General features: G+C 63.4%; 8 protein-coding genes and 1 non-coding gene across 9 annotated transcripts; 5 read left to right on the plus strand and 4 right to left on the minus strand.

The window, feature by feature from the left end:
- Window positions 1-223: 223 nt before the first annotated feature.
- Window positions 224-470, plus strand: Q8F55_008894 (uncharacterized protein; the record flags this gene model as incomplete). The annotated part of the gene is made up of 2 exons (XM_069357275.1): window positions 224-409; window positions 449-470. 2 exons carry the CDS (start codon window positions 224-226, stop codon window positions 464-466), a joined length of 204 nt encoding a protein of 67 aa, XP_069205212.1. The 3' UTR covers window positions 467-470.
- Window positions 471-755: 285 nt separating this feature from the next.
- Window positions 756-1872, minus strand: Q8F55_008895 (uncharacterized protein; the record flags this gene model as incomplete). Its single annotated transcript, XM_069357276.1, has 2 exons — window positions 756-1540; window positions 1587-1872. 2 exons carry the CDS (start codon window positions 1870-1872, stop codon window positions 756-758), a joined length of 1071 nt encoding a protein of 356 aa, XP_069205213.1.
- Window positions 1873-2468: 596 nt separating this feature from the next.
- On the plus strand, window positions 2469-3942 carry IDH1 (isocitrate dehydrogenase (NAD(+)) idh1; the record flags this gene model as incomplete). Its single annotated transcript, XM_069357277.1, has 4 exons — window positions 2469-2531; window positions 2699-2746; window positions 2841-2859; window positions 2930-3942. 4 exons carry the CDS (start codon window positions 2469-2471, stop codon window positions 3940-3942), a joined length of 1143 nt encoding a protein of 380 aa, XP_069205214.1.
- A 211-nt stretch (window positions 3943-4153) lies between these two features.
- On the minus strand, window positions 4154-5352 carry TIP41 (Tap42 interacting protein; the record flags this gene model as incomplete). The annotated part of the gene is made up of 6 exons (XM_069357278.1): window positions 4154-4396; window positions 4432-4593; window positions 4638-4787; window positions 4823-4937; window positions 4971-5171; window positions 5204-5352. The coding sequence occupies 6 exons, from the start codon at window positions 5350-5352 to the stop codon at window positions 4154-4156; spliced, it is 1020 nt and encodes a 339-aa protein (XP_069205215.1).
- Window positions 5353-5727: 375 nt separating this feature from the next.
- On the plus strand, window positions 5728-5822 carry Q8F55_008898. The gene has a single exon. It is a non-coding gene; the product is annotated as a tRNA-Leu (tRNA).
- Window positions 5823-6240: 418 nt separating this feature from the next.
- SEC65 (signal recognition particle subunit) lies at window positions 6241-7384 on the minus strand (the record flags this gene model as incomplete). Its single annotated transcript, XM_069357279.1, has 3 exons — window positions 6241-6747; window positions 6799-6946; window positions 6993-7384. 3 exons carry the CDS (start codon window positions 7382-7384, stop codon window positions 6241-6243), a joined length of 1047 nt encoding a protein of 348 aa, XP_069205216.1.
- A 964-nt stretch (window positions 7385-8348) lies between these two features.
- Window positions 8349-8956, plus strand: CNA1_1 (3',5'-cyclic-nucleotide phosphodiesterase (PDEase) (3':5'-CNP); the record flags this gene model as incomplete). Its single annotated transcript, XM_069357280.1, has 3 exons — window positions 8349-8492; window positions 8680-8825; window positions 8890-8956. 3 exons carry the CDS (start codon window positions 8349-8351, stop codon window positions 8954-8956), a joined length of 357 nt encoding a protein of 118 aa, XP_069205217.1.
- A 120-nt stretch (window positions 8957-9076) lies between these two features.
- On the plus strand, window positions 9077-10820 carry CNA1_2 (3',5'-cyclic-nucleotide phosphodiesterase (PDEase) (3':5'-CNP); the record flags this gene model as incomplete). Its single annotated transcript, XM_069357281.1, has 6 exons — window positions 9077-9166; window positions 9204-9315; window positions 9360-9505; window positions 9545-9986; window positions 10031-10229; window positions 10277-10820. 6 exons carry the CDS (start codon window positions 9077-9079, stop codon window positions 10818-10820), a joined length of 1533 nt encoding a protein of 510 aa, XP_069205218.1.
- Window positions 10821-11084: 264 nt separating this feature from the next.
- Q8F55_008902 (uncharacterized protein) lies at window positions 11085-12450 on the minus strand (the record flags this gene model as incomplete). Its single annotated transcript, XM_069357282.1, has 3 exons — window positions 11085-11797; window positions 12067-12311; window positions 12362-12450. 3 exons carry the CDS (start codon window positions 12448-12450, stop codon window positions 11085-11087), a joined length of 1047 nt encoding a protein of 348 aa, XP_069205219.1.
- Between the last annotated feature and the right edge of the window lie 1752 nt (window positions 12451-14202).

Genomic DNA, 14202 nt, shown 5'->3' on the forward strand with positions numbered 1-14202 from the left:
GGGAGAGTGAGATGGGAGAGTTGACGGTGAGACGAGAGCGGTGCGGCGTGCGGCGTGGTGCTGCTGGCTGGCTGGCTGACAGGGGGGTGGGGGGCGGTAATGAAACGTCATCGTGCAGCCAGTGGCCGGTTCAAATCCCATTAACTTTTGCATTACAAATTTACGGCACTCGCGTTTCTCTCCCATCGTTCTCGCGTTCACATCAACACTCGACCACACGACAATGGGACGCTCAGCAAAGTTTATGAAGAGGCCGACGCAGAAGCAGAAGGCGACGTCCAAGATTGCAAAGGCCGCCGCGAAGCCGCTGCCCCCGCCCCCGCCGCCCGTCGAGGAGAAGGCCGCCGCCGCCGAAGACGGCCCCGCAAAGAGCAAGAAGCGCCGCATGATGCGCGCAAAGGCCGAGAAGGTGCGTCGTGGGCCCGGCTGGCCGTGCTGACACGCGCAGAAGGCCAAGACGGCGTAGGCGGTGTCGCTCGCTTGCGTTGCGGCGTGCGGCGTGCGGCGTTGCGACGCTGCGACGACCGCTCCTGATTCCCTTGGCGGCGTGCTCCTTGCCCGACAGGCCGACAACCTCACGCGACCGTCCTCGCCGTCGCGTGCTGCATCCGCCGAGACCGGCTCGGCTCGGCTCCCCTCCTCATCACTCAACCCCACCGCCACACATACGTCCCGGCCGTAGTACATAACCTGCATACAGATACCCAAAGTCTATCACACGAGTCTACTCAAGACAGTCTAAAGCCCGAGCCTGCTCAAGCAATCTTGGTCGCCTTGGCCTGCAGCCAGATGCGGTACATCTTGAGCTGCTCCTTGCGGTTGACGATGAGGCGGCGGTCCTCGGCGAGCTGGTGGACGTTGAACATGCTGCCCTCGGTCTGTCCGCGCCCAGGGGCGGTGAGCATGCCGCCGAGCTCCTCGGTCTCGAAGAAGTAGACGCGCGTGCCGTCGCCGCGGATGTAAAAGTTAGGCACGTCGAGCAGGCGGGGCTGCTTGATGCGGAGCTGGGCGAGGTCGTGGCGCCCGTAGTCGCGGATACAGAGCAGTCCTCCGGGCTTGAGCGCCGTGTAGAGGTTGTGGATCGCCTGCTCCCACTCCTTGGGGTGGAGCGCGGACAGGACGTAGATGACGGTCAGGACGTCAACGCTACCCGGCTCAATGCCCTCGGGGAGCGAGTAGGACACGCCCGAGCCCTCGGCCGGCTTGGCGCTAATGTCCCACACGGACGCGTTGAGGACTCCGAGGCCGTGCTCGGCGCGCGGGTACAGCTCGCTCGACTGGACGACCTTGACGGCCGTGGCAGAGTAGTCGGTGGCAAAGATCCGGAGGTCGGGGTTCTCGTTGTTCATGAGCAGCGGGAAGACGGTGTTTCCCGCGCCGCAGCCGACCTCGAGCACCGTCTTGGGTCCCGCGTCCGGCTCGCAGCACGACACGAGCTCGGGGAACTCGAGCGGCAGCCATCTCCTGTTCTTGAAGAACTGGTCGGCGTGGTTGGAGTAGAAGGCGTCCCAGAAGGCGGCAGGGCGGGCGTTGTAGTCCTCTGCAGCGAGTCAGCTGGACCCTACCACAGTCAGGTCGCTACTCACCGACCTTGGCCTCGGGGACGGGTGTCGAGCGGTGGCGCTCCATGATCTCTGCGGCGCGCTCGTTGAAGTCGTCGGGGAGCTCGGCGTGGTCCCACGCATTGTTGCTCCACACGTCGTCCTCGTCTCCGAGCTTGCGCGCGCCAAAGCTCACGCCCTTGGGCGGGCCGTTGGGCTTGAGCCACTTGTCGATGACGGACACGCGGAGGGTCGAGGGGCCGGCCTCGGCCGACGGCGGGATGGGCGTCGTGCTCGGTGGCTGCTCGGCGGCGGGGGACGGCTCGGACATGGTATGCTGCTGTCTTTTGGGTAGGCGGGCTGTGGGGAGGACTAGTCGTGCTCGTCGCAGCATGTACTGAGACTGGGTGAGATGGAGGTTGAGCGTGAATGCAGGCGGCAGGTGTCTCGACGAGCGACCAGAGCGGCTCGACTTTTGGAAGTGCACGTGACTTGGAAGGTAGGAATACGTGTCATTTGTTATCAGTTGCTATCAGCTGAGAGCCAGACTGAGCCAGACTTGCCGGCGGCAGTTGCTCGACGCACAGGCAGAGTCGGTCGGTTTTGAGGGGTGATGTACGGTCCTAAGGAGCGGGATCAATTTTGTATACAGGACAGAGTGATCGGCCGAGATTCGGCGTAATAGATTGCCCAGCCAAAAATGCGCTCCTGGGTGAGGGAAGGACCACCTGACCACTGCAAACTCGCGGCGGCGCAAAACCGTGCAATCACCCAGGGAAGGGGCCAGCCAGCCGCACCCCCTCCCTCCCCCTACCTTGCACCCAACCACCACCATCGTCATCCCCCCCCTCGTGCCCGCCCACATCGTCCATCCGCGTTTGTCCTTTTCTCAATCGTCCACTCTCCCTCCCCCACTCTCCAAACACCATGTTCACCGCTCCCCTCCGTGCCTCCACCTCGGGTGCCCTCCGCACCGCTGCCCGCGCGCAGGTGAGTCTGTCCCTCTCAGCAGAGATGGCGCCCCCGCGCACGCTGCTCGCGGCATCGCGCGGCAGCGTATCTCTTAGGGAAAAACACAAATTTGAACAAACGTGCTGACGTCTGGCGATCCCACACGGCCCGCTATCGATGCTGCTCGCCCCCGATACCCACCACAGCGCGCCCCCATCGCCCGCTCGATGGCGTCGCTCGTCGAGGAGAGCAGGGTGAGTACCGCCGGCTGGCCGGGGCGTGCGTCGCCCGTGGTCCGCGGTCCGCCCGAGCCACAGCCACATTGGACATGGCTAACATTGCCCTCAGCTTCCTGCCAAGTTTGGCGGTTAGTATCAGACAGCGCGAGTGTGCAGCCGCTTGCACGCAAACCCGTGGCACATACTCACACGCCCCAGGCAAGTACACTGTCACCCTCGTCCCCGGTGACGGTATCGGCCCCGAGGTCGCCGACTCGGTCAAGGAGGTCTTCGAGGCCCTCAAGGTCCCCGTCGAGTGGGAGCAGTACAACGTCTCGGGCGAGACGAGCGGTAACGAGGGAACCTTCCAGGAGGCCATGGAGTCGCTGAAGCGCAACAAGGTCGGCCTCAAGGGTATCCTCTACACCCCCACCGACCAGCGCGGCCACAACTCGTGGAACGTTGCCATGCGCCAGTCGCTCGACATCTACGCCTCGGTTGTTGTCTGCAAGACGCTCCCCGGCTTCCCCACGCGCCACGACGACGTCGACTTTGCCATCATCCGTGAGAACACTGAGGGCGAGTACTCTGGTCTCGAGCACCAGTCGTACCCCGGTGTCGTCGAGTCGCTCAAGGTGACGACGACGGCCAAGGCTGAGCGCATTGCCCGCTTCGCCTTTGACTTTGCCCTCAAGAACAACCGCAAGAAGGTTACCTGCGTCCACAAGGCCAACATCATGAAGCTCGGTGACGGTCTCTTCCTCAACACGTGCAAGCGCATTGCCGAGACCGAGTACGGCCACACTGGCATCAAGTTTGACAACATGATTGTCGACAACGCCTCGATGCAGCTTGTCTCCAAGCCCCAGCAGTTTGACGTTGTCGTCCTGCCCAACCTTTACGGAAACATCATCTCCAACATTGGTGCCGCCCTTGTCGGTGGCCCCGGTGTCGTTCCCGGCTGCAACTTTGGCCGCGAGTACGCCCTCTTTGAGCCCGGATGCCGTCACGTCGGCAAGGACATCCAGAACAAGAACAAGGCCAACCCCACTGCTCTTCTGCTGTCGTCGACCATGCTCCTGCGCCACCTCGGCCTCGAGGAGCAGGCCAACCTGATTGCCTCGTCGGTCTACGACGTCATCTCGGAGGGCAAGGTCCGCACTGCCGATGTTGGCGGCACCCAGTCGACGACCGACTTTACCCAGGCTGTGCTTAACAAGGCCCTCAACTAAGGGATGGGTCTGTATAAAATATTACGCGGATGGGGCGCTGTAGCTATGCATCTGTGAATGGTACGCGGCGCGGCCGAGCGCAGCGAGGCCGCGGGGTGTGTACGTGTGTACAGTTGAAACAGCATAGGGCTTGGCCACTCTCCTGTCGCGCGCCACTGTGACATGGCAGCAGGCGTACAGGCAACCGTCCCACCGTACGAACAGCCCCCGCCTACTTCCACCCAAGGTTGAGCTTCTCGAGCTCCTCGCGCGCGGCCTCTGACGCGGCCTCTGTCGGCTCAGCCCGCTCCGGCAAGCGCAGCACCTCGACCTTGCCCCCGACGCCGGGCCACGGCTTGCCCGTGATCCTAGGCGACGACGTGGGGCCGCCATTACGCGCGGCGAGCTTCCCGAGGGCCTGGTACACGAAGTTTGCGTCTGTCAGCGGGGACAGGTCGTCCGGCTTCTCGAGGTACTGAGGTGTGAGCTGGGCCAGGGGGGCGAGCTTACGCGCTTGACGGCGTCATAGTCTGCCTCGAGGCCGCTCGTCTGGCGCACGACGTCGCGCGAGCCAAAGGCGTGGTAGACGCGCACGTCGAAGATGCGGAAGAGGACGTGGTCGACGCGCACGAAGACGCGGGCGAGGATGAAGAAGGAATGCGGCATGACGCGCTGCGTGGACATCAGACATGCTCCCCCTTCCCCCGGGGACTCACAATCCGCACGTGGCTCGTGCTCTCGCCGTTGTCGTGCAGCTCGTCCTCGAAGAGCACGACGTCGTCGTAGAACAGGATGCGGTCGAGCACCGGGTCCTGCCGCGCGAGGAGCTGCATCGGGATGTCGTGGGCGTCGGACTCTGCGAACGACTAGTCGTGAGCTGGGGCGTGGGCCAGTAACTCACGCTCGGCCCACTCGTGTGCCCGGGGTAGCACGTCGAAAACGTCCAGTCATGCGGCCGCACCGGCTTGGTAGAGAGGGGCACGTCGCTCAGCGCCGTCGCGCTCGCCGCGGATTCCCTGCCGTCAGCTAGCACAGGGCCCGCAACGCACCGGTGCCCGCTCCACTTGTCGGCCATGGACACGAGCACTGCGCCGCCGACGCGCTCCTCCCACCCGTCGCCGACGGCGACGGCTTTCAGGCTCTGCAGCGCGTCGAAGTGGAGCGTCGCGCCCGAGGCGTGGGTCAGCGTGAGCGAGTTGTTCCCGAACGTCATCTCCGGCAGGGGAAGGCCGGCCAGCGACTTCTCGGCGCTTGCGTCAGACCAGCACGGGGGGCGACGTACGCATCAATCTCGCGCCCGTTCAGGATCGGACGCTTGGCGCTGGCCACCTCCCACTCGCCGATACGCAGGCGCGTGCCGTGCCGCTCCTCCTTGAGCGTGTAGGCCGGGCCCGGAGCCGCGGGGAGCTTTGCTGGCGCCGTTGTTGACATGGTCGGTGGGCGATGGACGAGTGTGCGTTGGGGGTTGGGCTCGTTCTGTGCGTCATCGGTGCTGTGGGTTTTGTGGGTTAGCACCGGGGGGTAATTGGGATTAGGGTGGTACGGGCGTGATTAGGATTGGGCCGACCCGTCGGCCGACTGGCAGGCCGAGTGGCAGCGCCGACTGGGCCGACTGAGCCGCTCGGCGCAGGCAGGGCGCGGCGCGCAACCTCACGGTGCATCAGGCCCACGGCCCATCAGGCGCATCACTCGTTCCACTGCATCAATCCCACCACCGCCCCATCACCATCAACACTCGCCACACACAGAGATCCGCCCCACGCACACACACTGATGAGCACGCCACCCACACCCAAAACATCACAAGGCAACATGGCCGAGTGGTCTAAGGCGCTGTGTTCAGGTACCTCTGAAATTATTTCCGCAGTCTTCGGACGTGGGTTCGAATCCCACTGTTGTCAATTGGGGATTAACATCCTCCCAAGCCTCTCTTTTGGGTTTTGAAGCTGCATTTTGGAACAAGGTCGCCCGGTGAGATGAGGTTGAGTCATGGTCGATGGTGATCGGCAGAGGGCGCAAGATGTGCATGCTTGTGTCATCAACATGTCTTTGTGCCATCAACGAGGCGACCTTGCACCGTGTGGGCTGCCCCCTGTCGCCAACAACACCACACCACACCCTTCAACATGCCAGAGTCCTCGGACGCCAGCCTCAAGCCACCACCCCCATCACTCCCAGCGCTACACCCCGACACACTCCCGCAGCTCGAGCTTCGCGCTCGCTCGCTCGCTCGCTGCTTGGCAATGGCAATGGTTGTAATGCATAATTGACACAACGCGAACTCTCCGCGAGGAAAGACGACGTAGAGCGCTCAAGCCACTATCGGCGGCCGCGGACGACCATGCGCTTCATCTTGGGCTGCTTCTCCTTGGCCGGCGCGGCGTCGTCGCCGCCGCCGCCAAGGCCCGAGGTGATCCCCTTCTTCTTGTTCTCCTTCTCCGTCTCGAGGTCGCGCTTGACGGCGTTGACAGCCACACCGGTCGACGCGGTCGGCGAGTGGATCGGCAGACGCTCGTCCTGCGCGGGGAACGGGAACGGCGCCGCCGGCGGGCGCGACGGCAGCAGCACGCGCTTCACCTCGGCCTTGCCCTTGCCCTTGTCCTTGCCCTTCTTGTCCTTGGGCTTGGGGTCGGCCTTGTCGGCCTTCTTGGCCTTGACCTCGGGTTTGGGCACAAGCGACGGGTTGGCCTGCTGCATCTGCCGCGCGAGCTGGATGTACAGCTGGGTGCGGTTCTTGATGATCGGGTTGAGGAACCGCCCGTCCTTCTGGAACTGGACCTTGACGCGGCCCGGGTTCTCCCAGTCGGCCGGGTGCGTCTTCTCAGGCTAGAGGGCGGGGTCAGTCACGCGACGACGTCACACGACATGGCAACACACCTCGAGGACGCTCGACAGGCCGAGGGACGAGCACGCGCGCGCAATGTGCGCGGCCAGCGGCCACCACAGCGCCGACTCGCGCGGCACGCGACGGCCGTTCTTGACCGACGCCTTGGCGTCAAAGTACAGAGGGTAGACCGAGTTCCACCTGCGGTCGTCGTCAGCAATGCCCGGCTGCGCGTCTGCCCACGCACGTCTTGTACAAGCTCGGGTCCTGCGCAATCGTCGTGTTGCCAAACTGGCTCTTGAGCTTGGCCATGCGCGCCTCCTCGACCTCCTGGAGCTTCATCATGTCGCCCATGAACCCGCCCATCGGCGTGTTGGGGTTCATCTGCGGCACACCCTGTGGCCGCTGCACGTCGTCGTACGAGCGCACCACGTCCTTGCCTTTGGCTGAGGGTGGTGGGGCCTTGGAGTTGGCGCCGTACTCGCCGCGGCCCTGCTCGGCCACCTGGTCAAAGTCGAAGTCATCGGTGATCTCCTCGAGGAGCGCGCCCTGCAGTCCTGTGGACGGCAGGTGGCCCTTGGACGAGGAGGGCAGCGGGAGGTCGGTGTCGTCGTCAAAGTAGTCCTCGACGGTGGGCATGGTGGTGGTGGTGTGGTGGTGGGTGGTGTAGATGCAGCTGATAGCAGACGACGAGATGTCGCAGTGGTCTCATTGCCGAGGCCTCGTCGGTCGCCTCCGTCCAAGCCAGCGTTGCGTGCTGCTCAGGGACTCCACGTGGTCTGTCGCGGGGATACTCGGCGTTGTGACATCACTGCTCCAGGTGGCGCCCCTGCGCGGTCTCGTCATTGTCTGAAGCGGGGAGGCGCGCGTTGAATCGTGTCGACGGCGTGCGGGCGGGCGGGCAGCCTGCAGCGGGCAGCGCGACTCGAGGCGCGTCAAGGCTGCAGTGACGTTGTGGGCCAGCAACCCGGCCCTTCGCCGACTCTGCGCCGAGCCAGCCAGCGCATGTTAGGCTCGCCAGGCGCGCGCTGTTGCCGGCCCAACTGCCGTCATTCACTGCTTCTGCACTGCAGCGGCCATACCAGCCAGCAGCCAAGCGCCATTCCGCAGCCACCGCCACCACTACCGGCTGCTTGTGCTCGCTCGCCCAGTCAGCCTACGACCAAGTTGTCAGCGGCGACAGGCAGGCAAGGGCGGCGATCGATTCAGCACGACGGCATCAACGCGGTCAACCCACCCACCCAGGCCACACCCACCACTATTGACGCTTGGATCATCCTTTGAACCCTCAACTCGCCTCGCCGCCTCTGGCCTCGCTCGCTCGCTCCCGTCCACGACACGCGCGCCATTGTGACATCCCGCATCTCTACTACTCCTACTACTACTCCTACTCTCTACTTGCAACTCGATCCTTTTAATACAAACGACTGCATCCCCCCGACCTGCATACACACAACACAACGCGTAGCAGCGGCAACACCACCACCACCACCACCACTGCTTGAATCAAGGCGCGCTGGATCAGCGTCACTCACCCTCCAGCACCACCACCACCAACCCCCTCCTCCCCCCTCACTCCACGGCGACTCGTCGAGCAGTCGCCATGACCTCTCCGGCAACCCAGCGCGCGAACGCCATCGCAGCAATCACCAACAAGTCCAACGTCCAGATCCCAGAGATCGACTTCACCCAGCACACGCTCGAGAATGGCGAGGTAGTCAGCACCACCGAGCGCGTGGTCAAGGACGTGAGTTGGACGGCGAAGCACAGCGCAGCGCAGCACGCGCCCAGGCGGGCAGCCATGTCATGGCTTGCTGGAGGGGCACCCACCGGGAACATTTAGCCCAGCCCTCCACGCCTTTACGCTCGGCCCCGCAACCCCTATGCGCCATTCTTGTTGTGCAGCTCGGCTGACCATTGGCTTGCCATGATAGGTGCAAGCGCCGGCCATGTATGTGCCGACAGACGAGCAGTTCTGGTCCAAGCAGGACCCCACAAAGCCCGACATTGCCTTCCTCAAGAACCACTTCTACCGCGAGGGACGCTTGTCCGAGGAGCAGGCCCTCTACATCCTTGAGAAGTGAGCCGCGCCCCCGGGCCAGGAGGCTTGACTGGGGACAATTGCTGACGCGCCGCCACCACAGGGGAGGCGAGATTCTGAGAGCGGAACCCAACCTACTCGAGGTCGATGCGCCGATCACTGGTGGGTGAGGTGCTCCAGGCGGTGCTGACCACTCGATACAGTTTGTGGTGACATTCACGGCCAATACGTGAGTGGCCTTGACCTGCTGCGCGCTCGCACCACCACTGACCCTGCGCTAGTATGACCTCATGAAGCTGTTCGAAGTCGGTGGCAACCCGGCCGACACTCGCTACCTGTTCCTCGGCGACTATGTCGACCGCGGCTACTTCTCCATCGAGGTAGGTTGGGCAGTGAAGCGGAGTGCTGACGCGTCAGTGTGTCCTCTACCTCTGGTCGCTCAAGATGTGGTACCCCGACACGCTGTTCCTGCTGCGCGGTAACCACGAGTGCCGTCACTTGACCGACTACTTTACGTTCAAGCTCGAGTGTGCGTATCAGTCGACGCTATGGTCCCCTAGCTGACCCACCCAGGCAAGCACAAGTACTCGGAGACCGTCTACAACGCGTGCATGGACACGTTCTGCAACCTGCCCCTCGCCGCCGTCATGAACAGACAGTTCCTCTGCATCCACGGTGGTCTCTCGCCCGAGCTCCACACCTTGGATGACCTCAGAGCCGTGAGTGACGCGTTGGCGAACGCCTGCTGACCGTCTCAGATCAACCGTTTCCGTGAGCCCCCCACCCACGGCTTGATGTGCGACATCCTCTGGGCCGACCCATTGGAAGACTTTGGCAACGAGAAGAACCCGACCGAGAACTTTGTGCACAACCATGTTCGCGGCTGCTCGTACTTCTTCACGTACAACGCCGCCTGCCAGTTCCTGGAGCGCAACAACCTGCTGTCCATCATTCGTGCCCACGAGGCTCAGGATGCTGGCTACCGCATGTACAAGAAGACCAAGACTACCGGCTTCCCCTCGGTCATGACCATCTTCTCGGCACCCAACTACCTCGATGTGTACTCGAACAAGGCGGCCGTCCTCAAGTACGAGGCTAACGTCATGAACATTCGCCAGTTCAACTGCACGCCGCACCCCTACTGGCTCCCCAACTTTATGGACGTCTTCACCTGGTCTCTTCCTTTCGTCGGCGAGAAGAGTGAGTCTGCTCGCGAAAGGATCGGCACCGAGCTGACCTCTCAGTCACCGACATGCTGATTGCCATTCTCAACTGCTGCACGAAGGAGGAGCTCGAGGAGGAGGAGGAGGAGACACCGATGATCACGCCAGACTCGCCTGAGACTGGCGAGGACGGAGACGACATCTCGGCCGAGAGGAGACAGGTTATCAAGAACAAGATTCTGGCGGTTGGTCGCATGTCGCGAGTGTTCTCCTTGCTTCGGTGCGTGCTATACCGAGTCTTGTTGCAGGATGGCTGACCATCCACAGTGAGGAGTCTGAACGCGTATCGGAGCTCAAAAGCATCACTGGCTCGGCCAACTTGCCGCAGGGTGCACTTGCGAACGGTGCCGAGGGCATCAAGGAGTCTATCCAGGGCTTCGACGAGGCGCGCAAGAGTGACATTGAGAACGAGCGCCTTCCTCCCGACATCATCGACCCGGACGAGGACAAGCCGGCGTCGCCGTCACCGTCTGTGCCATCGTCGCCCGCGGCGCAGGGATCGCCTATCGCCGACAAGACTGGCACCGCCCTGCCGCCGCTCAACACGAATGTGTCGGCGAGCGACATTGCGTCGCCCGGGTCGCCCGCTACGCCAGGAGGAGCGCCGTGGCGCCGTGGTCACGCACGCCAGGCGTCGCTCGGTACGACGCGTACTTCGCCGTCTACGCGTCGCCGTTCGCTCGAGAACACGATGGAGCTGATCCGCGATGTTGTGGGCGGCCGCGACGCCAACGCCGACTCGAATGTGCGCGAGCTGGCCGAGGTCATCTCGAGCCCGTCGCGATCGCGGCCCGAGAACTCGATTGCCTAGGTTGATGAACACTTTTACTGTAGTTTCGAAATCATTTACACAACGCAACCAACCATCCAACGCCTACGACGACCCCCGATACCAATGGCCGTTCTCTGCCTCGCAATTGTAGATACCAGCAGCCGTAGAGCGCCAGCCTCGCAAACCAACCCAAAACAGATACCCACAACGGTATGTATGTCATGGCTATCGCATCTTCATCATACAAGATATCGAACAGGACTGATGCTGCTTTATGGACGCTCGCTGCTGGTGCTGTAACGCCTAGGCGGCCTTGTGGAAGAGGGGGTGCTTTGCCGAGAAGTTTGAGGCGGTCGAGATGATGACGCGGGCATAGTCCTCGAACTGCTCCTTGGACACGAAGAGGATGCCCTGGCAGAGGACGGCCTTTGTGATCTGGGCCGTGAGGCCCTGGTACCAGCCTGCGATGCCCTCTTCCTGGTAGACCTTCTTGAGGACGTCGATGGCGCCCTTGGGCTTCTTGTCCTCTGGGTCCTCTGCCTTTGCCTGGAGGCGGACCTTTGCAAAGATGTAGGGGTACGTGACGACGGTGGCGAGCGTCTTTGAGAAGACGCCGAGCCAGAAGGCCTCGCCGACGGTGAGCTTGCCGCCCTCGCGGCCCTCGGACAGGAGCCACGACTTTGCGCGCTCAAACACGCCGTACGTGATGGCCGGGTTGACGGTGAGCACGAGGCCGGGCTTGAGGCCTGTCCAGAGCGCGGTGACGCCGCCCTCCTTTACAATGTCGGCGGCCGTCTCGAAGAGCGTCGGCTCGTGCGCCGCCTTGCCCGTGGCGCCTGGTGGCGGGAGCCACAGCTGCTGGCGGGTCGCGACGACGGCGACGGGGATGGTGAAGATCTGGGCGAGCGCGCCTGCGGCCGCGCCGAGCCCGAGCTCGGCGCCGGTGCCGAGCGAGGTCGTGGTGCGCTTGAGCGCCGCGTTGCGCAGCCACGTGTGGAAGAAGAAATAGGCGAACTCTGCGGGCGGGCGTGTTAGCAGACGAAACGGCCGTGCAGTGGCGCGGGTGGGGGCTGGGGGCTGGGGGCTGGCCGGCGCCCCAGAGATGCGAGCGATGCGAGATGTGATCCGACGCGAGGAGGCGAGGCGAACGCGAGCGATCGGATACCCGCGCGCACGCGCTCGCTCGACCCGAGTCGGATCGGTCCGCATGACGACACCCAGTGGCCATCATCCATCTCGCTTGTGGAGCCCGCGCCCGCCACTCCCCCCTCCCAACACGACTCACGCATCGAGAACGAGTTGATCATGTTCGCGCTAAAGCCCTTGAACGCGCCGGCGACGCCCTCGGTGCGGATGATGCGGACGAGCATGTTGAGCATCTGGAACGAGCGCAGCCTGCGCTTGATGGCGCCGGCGAGGCCGCCCTTGCCCTGCTTTGCGGCGGCCGCGTCCTCGCGCTTCTCGGCCTCGATCTCGCTCGCAGGCAGCGCCTGCAGGCGCGTCTTGACCGTGTCGAGCGGGTAGACTACGCTGCGGGGGTCAGCGGGCCGAGGGGGCGGCAGCGGCAGGGGCGGGCTCACGCATTGGAGAAGACGGCGCCGAGGGCACCGGCGAGGGCAGAGCCGAACGGCGTGAGGGGCTCTACGGCGGCGGCGGCGGCTCCGGACATGTTCTAACTTTTTTTACTTTGGAGTAGTGAGTGCAAGCAACAGAGTGGGCAGATGGTGCGTGCGGCGTCGATGTCGATGTCTGTCTGTCGCCGTTGGTGTAATGGACGCAAGCAGAGGGTATGCAGCGTATGTAATGGCGGATGCGTGGTGGGAGCGGCTCAAGGCTCGGTCGGCTGCGAGTACCCGGATTTGGCTGGCTGGCGGCTGAGGCTGCTCGTCAAAGTGGAGCATCATGCCCCAGGCCCGCACTGTTTGCCCCACGCACGGTGACCATGACGCTCTGACTAACCGCAGCCAGCCGGCCCTGTCCCGCACGCACGCTCGCAGCTCTCAGCTCTGCTATATGTATTTTGCCGGAAGACGGCCGGCGGCGCGGCATTGGCGACGAATCCGAGAGACGACGCCGTAAAGAGTCCGTGACCTCCGCCGTCTTCCGCGGGCCGCGGGCGGCGGGCGGGTGCATCCCAACGTGGGGATGATGGTGCCTGGGCGGTGGCATCTGATTGGCTGGGCCGGGCGCAAAAAGATTTGGGTCACCTGGTTACAGGGAAGGGAAAGAAATTCGAACGGTGGGTCTTGAGGCTCGTACACGGAGATTTCTAGTAAAAGGCGAGAAATTTATACGAACTGTGCGAGCCTCCCCACACAAAATTCTTCGGATTTAGGTTGCCTCTTGAAGGCATCGGCCGGACGTCGTTTCCACATTTCTCGCTGTCCTGCGCATCTCTCGGCCCGTAAACAAGTATGCATGAGTAGCTATGAGTTGTGCAGACACGGTATGCTACGCTGGAATGCATGTGCATTCCTTCTCAGCGCCCGTGGATAGTGATGTGTTGGGGCAGCTCTGCGCAAGTGGCACCGGCACGACCTAGTCGTGCGTCCACCGTTCCATGCACACCGCTGGATGCTGAGCGCTGCCTCCTCGTGTCAGTCTCCTCGTGTCAGTCTCCTCGTGTCAGTCTCCTCGTCTTCCCTTCGCCTCGGCGACGGGGTTGACACCGCAGAACTCCTCGGTGGTGTCGGGAAGGTGACAGTACTCCTCGCCGACGACGACCTTGGGGAGCCTGCTCGCGACAGCCGAGGTGGCAGCACCCCTCGACCCAGACGTTCTCTGCGGTCTCGGTTGGAACGAGCGCGTGATCTCGGCCACTATCACGCCAGGTGAATACGCTCTGCATCTCTTTCGATGTTCCCGGGCCTGTGCTGCTCGCCGCACTGCGTCGGACGCGAGGTACCCAATGCCACAAGTGGGATCTCCCCGCGGCTACATCTCATGCCACTTGTCCGCTGTCCTCTCCAGTTACGTCGGGGACGGCACGAATGGGGCGGATGTGCTGGAAACTGACGTCTCTATGGGTATCGATAACCGGAGCGGCACCCGAAAAGAGTTGTCGAGTGAGTACAGATCAAACGCTGCCCGAGGTTGCAACAACTAAAGTGGACACCGCATGTCCTCGGCTCAGACCAACCAACCTCTGCACGACTGCAGACAGCAGTAGTGGTCGGGCGCCAGTGGTCGCGTAACAGCGGCTAATGACGTGCGACACGGCAGGCAGTCGTTGCATGCATGATCCTCGGATATCGACAGCAGTCTGAACGGCGAAGTCGCCCGCGACCGCCAACATGCCATACTGCCGCCTCCCCGACCTCCTCCCCCCGCCGCACTTGCACAACGCTCTCTACCTCTCTACCCCCCCCCCCCCCCCGCGCCCCCGCGGCACGACGGCAAGGCAACGAAGCCAACGGGGATG

This window comes from Vanrija albida (assembly GCF_041260175.1).
Source record: "Vanrija albida strain AlHP1 chromosome Unknown contig_7, whole genome shotgun sequence".
Lineage (NCBI taxonomy): Eukaryota > Fungi > Basidiomycota > Tremellomycetes > Trichosporonales > Trichosporonaceae > Vanrija > Vanrija albida.